Genomic DNA, 9,548 nt, shown 5'->3' with positions numbered 1-9,548 from the left:
AAAGAAAAATGGCATTTTATGACATTTTTTTAAACCCAGATTTTTTAAATAATTGAGGAAAACAGAACAAAACAAAACATTCACAATGTATACAACAAATGTATTTTTTTCAGCCTATGTCACCAACCTACAATTTGAGATATTATGGGAACCTATGGTAAAAGCGTTATAATACTGTCGACATGGCAACTACTAGTATTCATTTTCTCGAAAATTGGGCTGGTGATCCGGAAGTACAATCCATTGGAAAATGAATAGATTCTGGATATTTGCATTCATGAGTAGATTGCATTTTAAAAATAATACAATTTATGCTGAAGCTATATCCGTCCTTGTGGGGGCGCTCTCGGTGATCTTCGGATATATTCGACCTGTGTTCGCGCTTGTTATTTGTTGCTTGTTGGCTTGGAGCCCATGGCAACGAAGCTGGCCATGCAAATTGTTTACGTAGTGACGTTCCTAACCAATCAGCAATGCCGACATATCGGATATAGTCGTGAACGGCACTGTGTATCTTTATTATTCGAACGAATAGCCTGAGCTCATTCCTGTATGACAGCATAGGCAGCCACCTAACCGAGCTGTGGATTTTATTTCGCTGTATTTTGTTCCCGAATTATCGTCTTTATAGGTGTGTGTCATCGGCATTCAGTGAGCTTCAAAAACAGTACATGGACTCATAAGGGACACACACACGGTTCGTAGAACGACAGAACAAAACTAAGACCTTCTTTTCTCGAACGCCACCTTCCATTGCCATTTCCGTCCAGTGCACATTCATTCGATAAACATGGGCTGCAAGTCGTCTAAAGTGGCTGTCGTCGCCGACACCAACGACACCTGGGTTGATTCGGTAGACGTGAACAAGAAACCGTCGAGTGGCAAACCACGATCGGGAAAGAAAGCCAAAGGAAATGTATTCCTCGTCCAGGAATGCAAGTCTGGTGAAACGCTGAGATCGGGCTCCGACTCTTCGCTCGACGATTTGCCGGAGGGACCCACAAGAGCCGTGGGGTCAGCAACAAGCAAGATTTCGTCCCGTACTTGCGACAGCGGTTTAGGCGAGGACTATTCGCATGTTATTACGGAAGGTTCCGACCCTCAAAAACAGAAGCTTGCCGGAGATCGGCCGGACACTCCAGGTGAGAAAACAAAATTAACACATGATCCGGGTGATTGTTAGATCAATCGTATCGGCAGCACGATTACGACTTATTCTATAGGAATATCTCTATAATTGTCACGTATATTGATGATTTGATACAAGTCACACCAGAACATTTCGGTCTGCTCGTACACAAATATTAAGTAACAATAACGAAGGCACGATCTGAACACCGGCTGATAAAAATTGTATTTTTATTTCCGTTTCAAAAAAATATCAGAATGAATTTGTCTATACTTTAAATTCAGTAAATGGGTAACAAATGTAACATTTTCTCCAAAATATTTGATAATTTAACGGAAATTTTTGTATTTATTAATTTTACCATGGTAGTGTTTCATTTTTTCAGGCTTTGTAGCTGTGTCGCCGCCATGTTGGGGTCACGGGGTCATCAAAACAACTCGTTACCATAAACGTTGCCATGTATGCATTTATGGAGGGCAGAAAATTAAATAATATTTAAATATATATACGTTTTCTATTTAGAGCTTGAATACTTTTTTTAAAACCGTTTTATTTTATTTTGGGGTTAAATTAAATAGAAATAATTCATTAAAAATATAAAATCTGTGGGAATATGTCTTGTATTTAGATAATTACTATTTGATATACATTAATCTAAAATATTTCTAATTTGACATTTTAAATCTTGTTAATGTCTTTTATGCTAATAATAATATTTTTTAAATATATCATTTTATGCTAATTATTATTTAATTTTTTTTTTACAGATTTTATGCTATCTGGTCAACAAATACAAGTACGACAGCGTAGTGCCAAGAAAAACCGAGACACGGCTTCTATTCTTGAAGAGTTACAACAGCAGGGTTTACTGTCCTCTGTACCGGAACGACCGCAATCACGGGCTGTAGCATTTGAGGTAATGCTGTCTGGTGACGAAGGATTGGCACCAATCAGAAGAGCTCCACCCCGGCTGGCACGACTCAAGAAAAGACATAAAAAGAAAAAGCACCTTACAAAAGAACAGTTGGAAGAAAAGTTAAAAGCCGCAGAAGAAAGGCGAAAGGTGTGTTTTGTGTTATTTCTTGTTATATTTACAAAATACATTTAGATGTATATTAGTAAAAAGGTCAAAGGAAAAAAAAGGAAGTGTTTTTTGGTCAGTGTGAATCCTTTAGTATGTAAGGTCATTTTTATTATCCCGGTACTACTGCTATATTCACAATATATTTTTCTCTGTTCTGAATTTATGCGAATAATGAGTTGACTAAAACTGTTTACAAAAACTTTTGGGATTGTTCTCAGTCAAGCAACCTATGTAATTACAGTACCATATTTATACAACATTTAGACATTTGTTGAAATGCCACATCCATTGGTTGCACTGCTTCATGCAATACAACATGTGTAAGACCCCCCCTCTCCCTAATTTATAATTTCTGGAGGCTACATGCAGAACACCTTGTTTTGTGTTTTTGTCAGAATTTTAGAAAAACATTGAAAGAAAATTCAGTTTCATGAAAATCTTAAATTGAATGAAACAAAAATAAAAAGCTGCTATAAATAATAAAATTGACCAGAAGAAACATTTGTTTGTTGACATGCAATTTAATTTAAATGTGTATGGATTTGATTTGATTTTGATAAATTAGTAATGTTGTTTTCATCTTCTCATTTTGCAGGCTAAAGAGCAGGAAATGAAGGAGAAATTACAGGCACAACTTAACAAAGACAAACAAGTACATGATGCCTTGGCAACTTTTGAAAAGTCACAAAAGGCAGCCGAGGAAGCTATAATCGACAAAGTCGATCGTGCTGCCGAAAAACGAGAAGCCCAAGCTTTAGCGTTGAAGGAAAAAATGCAAAAGAAGAAGGAACATGCCGAGCGAGTTCGGCAACTTAAACTGCAACGACAAGCAGAGGCAGCAGCCAGAGGAGATAATAATGAACAAGCAAACGAACACTTAGAAGGTTTTCAAGTAGATCCAACCATTCCTGTCTAACAAACAATTCTGAGAATTTCGCCCTTTATTTGAAAGAATGTTATACAAATAGTAATAATTGTACATAAGCAAAACTGAAATAATTAGAAAAAGAAAGTACTAGTATTTAAAATTGTTAAATTTGAATGTTATTCTGCAAATACAGGGCGAAAACAATTTGTAAGTTAACAAACTTCAAGATTTTTCAGGGGTAATGGACATTTACATAATTCATAAAGTTGCAGAGAATTTGTTCACGCTTACAATACGCCATGGAAACTGCATGTTTCAATATTAGTGATTGAAACTGGATGGTTATTGGTGCTAACTTGTTATAATATTTAGACAAGAACTGGGAAAAATGCATTTTTTTTCTTCGATGAATGCTTTGAAAGACGTCACTTTATAAAAACAGTTGAAATATTAAGTAGTATCAACACGTAGTTGAGTCTCCGTATGTTGGCAGGCGATCTCATATAGCGTAATTTGTAACAAAATTTCACTTGGTTTGGTTAAAACTCATTTATATGTGAAATTGTTTTGATATAGAGCAATATATAATAATTAGAATCATAAACATTAAGATACTTCACAGGGTAGTATAAGTATTTTTGATTGTATTCCGTCCATAGGTGATTAGTTTTACTGAGAATTTGGAGATGTAGTCAGCATTACCGGTATTTTTTTTTTGAGATTTCAAAGAAAAAAAATTGTAAATAAATCAGATATTTTTTTTTTTGAATTTTGTATTCTTATAAATATAGAGGTAGTTTTTAAAGATAAGATTCTAAAAAAACAAAGGACGTAAACTGTTTGAACTTTTCAAGAGACAAGTTTGCTTATTTTAACGACCGTCCAAAGAACATGAAGCTGCAGTGACTTTCATGAATTCCGTTCCTGTGAATGCCCTAACGGCAAATATTTTTTAGCAACAATAATTTAACAGTTTACTGTGGAAGCTGCCAAAGATCTGGAGAACAGAACAAACAAAAGTTGCAGTGTACTGGTGTTTTCTCTGTTAACACTGTTATTTTTTTATTTTTAATGTATTGTTTTGTTTTTTTTCAATACGAGTATGTGGCGATTTGTGAAACCATTCCCTGGTGGAATATAAACACACATGGGATCACAATAAAGAAGTGTGCTTAATTTATGAAAAAAAAAGTATGTTTGTTGTTTGTTGTTGTTGTTTGATTCAGAAATCCCTTAAAACGTTGCTAAATTATCAGTGGTTGTTGAGTTGTGTCCTGTTTGATATGGAACTCGTAGAACGTGTGAAAAATATAACGTGTGTTTACATGAAATTCGAACACGGGCTGTCCATCTACAAACCTTTTCCATTCATCATATGATATGTTAGTACATAAGATCGTTCACAGTAATTGAGAAAAAAAATCACAAGGAGCCCAGTAACTATAATAAAATGTACGCCTTCATAGTTTCTATGCTGTGGGAGGTGTAAACAAGTGTAAATTTTTTACACTAGATACAGCCAATTACAACCATAGAGACTAGGCGCACAGTTAATTATAGTTAATGGGCTCCCTGTGAAAAAATCGCTTAAAAATTATTTTTGTTTCAAAAATGCTGTTATTTTAACAAACACAAAATACTTATTTTTTTAGAAGAAAAACTGAAAAAACACCCCTGTTCATAATTAATAATTTGTATAATCAACTGTTATTTTTGCAAACACAAAATAATTACTTATTCAGAAGAAAAACTGAGTCCATAGAAATCCATGTTGAAAAATGGCAGGGCTTGTAACTACAGGTAATCTATGTAGCCAAGGACAAGTGAAATTGCCATTTGGACAAATACTGAATAGTATTAACTTACTTGCATAATTGACAGATATTTTAAATATATAGGCAATGTACATTTTGAACACGCAAGTAAAAACTTCTTCACAAGTTATGATATACATGTATATCTGTCTTGAAAGCTGCTCTCAAAAATCCACAATAAATGTTTCCATTTATATAAATAATTTTCAGTTATTGCACCATCAGTCCATTTCAGTGCGGAAATAGGCGACGTGTACGCGAGGAGGGGGGTGGGGTGATTTCAAGCTTGCTCAATTTAATTGCTGATTTTCCTGGTTTCTGGCATTCTGGTAAACTTTCAAACATTTAAGCGTTGTTTTTACACCAGATCGCACTAGTTTCTATGGTTACGGCGGAATTCAAAACTTGTCTATTGAAGCTTAATTTTATCATAGACCTTAATGATTTTATAGAATATTTCAAATTATTTTTTGTATTAAACACTGAATCAAGCATTGATTATTTCCAGCATTGAGTGTACTAGTATTCTCTGTTTACTTATCCAACTCAAACCTATTGAATCCTAAACAGTACATCAATTCTGAACTAACGGTAGCTGCAGAGCTGTAAAAGTCAATAAGATACCGGTAGTTTGATTACATTCAATATATAGCTACTCATTTTTATGATTCTAAGCAAGTGAATATAGGCCATCAATGACCTCTATTGTTGCACAAAAAATCGAGTGACAGATTTAATCCGTTTAAAGAGCCAATGTACATAAATATATTTTTAGTTTAGTTCATTGGGATTCAGTATTAATTTCATATCAATAAATTATGCATAGAAAACACGACTTTACTTTTTTTTTGGTAAAAATTCAAATAATTAAAGTGTACAATGAATCCATTGTTAAGGAGTGGACCATTAATCATGTTTAGAAATATTATATTATTTTATTATCTGGGGTGCAGCTAGATTATTTTGTTCAATATTAATATATTATGGTGCAGATTTTACTTTGCTCCTGACATAAAATATTTGTTAATTATGCTCGTACACTGTTAAGGTACTTTGATGAAGTAAGGTTTGATGGTCCAAATACTGTAGAATATTTTATGTTCGCTTGAAATTTATTTTCGCTTTTTTCGCTGAAGGGATGATTCAGTGAAAATAAAATCCAGCGAATATACATTTTTTCCTATATTTTACATTAATCTCATCAAAAATCAGTGAAAATAAATTCCAAGCAAAACGCCCAAAATACCTTTTCAGCGAAAATTAATTCCAGCAAAAATAAAGTATTCCACAGTATGTTAAAATAAATGCAACAGCTAAACATCAAAATGTTTTTAAGAGTTTATAGGTTTTAATTTTTTCATCATTAGTTCCCTTTTTTTATCACAAATTTTACGTTTATAGTCTGCACTTTTCTTTCAGAAGATTGGGACAAAAATAGCAAAATTGAGTAAAATTTTGTCTGTTGGCTCCAAAATTAAGATTCATTTCCAGTAATATTGATGAATATTAGAAAAAAAAGTGCAGACAAATTTGGGGGAGAAAGTCTGGTGACGAAAAGGTTAACCATTGCCTGTAATTATATACCTACAGATAGTGTATTGATTCTGCCAAAAATAAGGTTAAGAGCAGTCACGACACAATTGAATATTCAAATTTCACACACGTTGAATAAATCGCATAAATCCCTACGTTACAAATGTATGTGTGATGATATTTAACGGTAGTTTTAAAGCTGCAATATAATTGAAATCATATATTTGATAATATTGTTGTTGGATGCTGTATACCAAATTGGACTATGATTTATTATAGACTAAACTGATGACAAATCAGAAGCACTATTACGCATGTGCAGTGTTAGGCCAGACTTTTATCATCCCTTGTTTCGTGAACCCACCGAATGAACAGGAGCCAAAAATGAAATAAAAATAAAATTTTATTTCACCGTAATTTCTCGCGTCCGCCGACTTGTAAGTGCAAAAAATTGCTAAAAAAACTTATTTTTATCTTCATTTTTTTATCGCCCGCCGCATAACAAACCCAAGTTGCATTTTCGTGGGAGTATCATGATCAAAGTACCGAAGTCTTGCGCAGATGAGAAAAAAGGTTATACATGGAACAGAATTTTATTTCATTTCTTCTCTTCGATCAATGATCTCACTTACAATTCTTTGAGAATCACACAAATCTAATGGAAAAAAAGAATTAATTTTTTTTTTTTTCGCCCTCCTCAAAAAAAATTGCCTCATAAAAATTCGAGAAACAAGGAATAAAAAAAAGTCTGGCCTTAGTTATTGTATGTACTAAAACAACCAGTGCATATACTTATTGAAAACAATATTGAAAATTACATGTTCTCGAGTATATTGGATCTATAAGTATTCCAATTTAAAAATTAATAAACAGAAAAACATAATGTAATTTGTGTGTAATGGAAATATACATACATGGACCTTGCAATCATTAGCTTTCCATGGAGTCTATTGTGGATGAAATACCAGGGTAATTATATGTTTGCCATTTTGTGAGCGACCTGACCTCATCACAATAAACCTAGTCCAAAGTTACCAAGGCTATAACCAGTTCTGACAATAGCTTTACAAATAAAAGCTTGGTCTTTAAAAGTACATAGCCCTGGGCTACTTGTTCAACATGCCCCACTTAAACTAATTTAATATAATATAATCCTCAGGGGTAATCATTTGTAACTCGGGGGGGGGGGGGGGTTGTTTGAAGAAAAAACAATTGTTGAATGTAATTCTAAAATATAAAAGAATCATATTTGAAAAAAGGTACTTTGGTATTTGTGAATAAAATAATTGTAAAAAAAACAAATACATGTACCTCCAACGTCCCTTAAGATTAAAAATAAACCCCCTTGTGATACACTTTTTTTCTTGAAAATGAATATATGTGGTTAAATGAGGAAAACAAATTACAGAATGTATTCGATTTCAGGTTTGTTATTATGGCAACCATATACTTTGAATTTTAGAAGTGTTTATACTAGGTACTAGGCAACAGGCTTCACATATGTGTGCTTACCAGTATTTACCCAATAATGCAAACTGCTTGGCCAACAACAACAATAGAGTTAATCTGATTAATCATATCTGATAATATCTCTAAAAGTACAGAATTAGAGGATCAACCATTAATCTCACTTGGGATTTTTTTTTTTAGAAAAAAATGTACCCATCAATGTACAAAGATATATAGGCTATCATTTATCTGATTAAAATCTGATTTATTGTACGGTGTGCATTTTATTGTATTTTATATATTTATTTTCCTTTTACTATGTTTTTTAATTATTTTGTTTGTGTTTTTTGTTTATGTTACTTACTTGGGATTCAGTATTTTTGTTTAACTATTGCCTTGTGCGCTTTCACGATTACAAAAACTCTTAAACTAACAACAAATAAATAATAAATTAAATTAAAATAAAAAGAAAATGTATACTAAAAATAAATAATTAAACACAAAATTAAAAAAAAGCCCAAACTAGGATCTTATTTTAATCAGATTGTGCTTCATTATAAATAGACTGTTGCCATGCGAAAAAAAATCATAAACGTTCATTGACTACATGTGCTAACATGATAATTATATAGTTTATTGTCCTGTTTGTATCGCTATGTATGAAATGTCTGTGCTCTGTTGGAGTGATCCCAACTCTGTAAAGACCCAAATAATTTTTTTTTTCCAATATTTCTGATACCTGTTTACAAAAAATATACGCAAGGGAGTAATTACTGGGAGTGATAGGGGGGTTGCTGTAGCAAGAGTAACCCATATAAAAGACTTTTTAAAGGGTGGAAGTCATCGTGCCGCGTCCTGTTCGATATGGGACTCATAGCGACGTATACAATGCGTGTAAAATACATTATTTATTTACATGAAATTCGAACACGCACTGTGGGACGACCACCGCGCGTTAATACATACATACATACATACACCAGAGTAAATAGTGTTTAATTTTGCCACTATGTACCTTTTTATGACTAAAAGAACAATTTCAAAGCCTTGCTTGACAATCAATGTGAGACAAATTTAAGACTTTTCAATTTTGTACAGGACCTTAGAAAATAAAACTATCTTTAAAATTATATTCCAGAACAAGAAAAGAGATTGATTATTTTTAATGTAGGACACGGTAGCCATTTGTAATAAATTCAACGCTCTCCACAACACAATACAGCAAATGAAAACATAAACACAGACACAATTGACAGTACTTCCACCTTTTTATATATTTTCACAACTATAGCTGTAATAGAAATCATTTAGAAAACCTCATCAATAGCGCTTCAATCAGTCATGCGTGCAATGTACCGGGGTATATGCTAATTTCAATTCAACGTTAAGAATTCATGTTTTAACTGTCATTGTCATTCTCTCCCAATAGGCCTGTTGACCGATGCAATAAAGAGGACAAAAGAAATTCGAATAGTGTTTTATTATGCACCGGCAGACTTAGATATATTGAATTAAAATAAAATCTCCAATAATGATATCCTGTCATTGATATGCTATGGTTTGTTGGAGTATCCAGGTTAGAGTTGTACGAGCTAAGTATGTGTAATACGCTGGAACTGGTCCAAGGTTCTTCACCTGTTAGTACAGTGACCTCTGTTTATTTCAGGATAT

The 9,548-nt window shown here is 33.0% G+C and overlaps 1 protein-coding gene across 1 annotated transcript; it reads left to right on the top strand.

Annotated features, from left to right (window-relative positions):
- Positions 1-533: 533 nt before the first annotated feature.
- On the top strand, positions 534-4,272 carry LOC100373799 (uncharacterized). The gene is made up of 3 exons (XM_002731589.4): positions 534-1,142; positions 1,897-2,192; positions 2,809-4,272. Exons 1-3 carry the CDS (start codon positions 791-793, stop codon positions 3,127-3,129), a joined length of 969 nt encoding a protein of 322 aa, XP_002731635.1. The 5' UTR covers positions 534-790; the 3' UTR covers positions 3,130-4,272.
- The last annotated feature ends 5,276 nt before the right edge of the window (positions 4,273-9,548 follow it).

Source organism: Saccoglossus kowalevskii, chromosome 18 (assembly GCF_978046115.1).
Source record: "Saccoglossus kowalevskii chromosome 18, keSacKowa6.1, whole genome shotgun sequence".
NCBI lineage: Eukaryota > Metazoa > Hemichordata > Enteropneusta > Harrimaniidae > Saccoglossus > Saccoglossus kowalevskii.
This window is presented reverse-complemented; position numbering and strand designations above follow the sequence as displayed.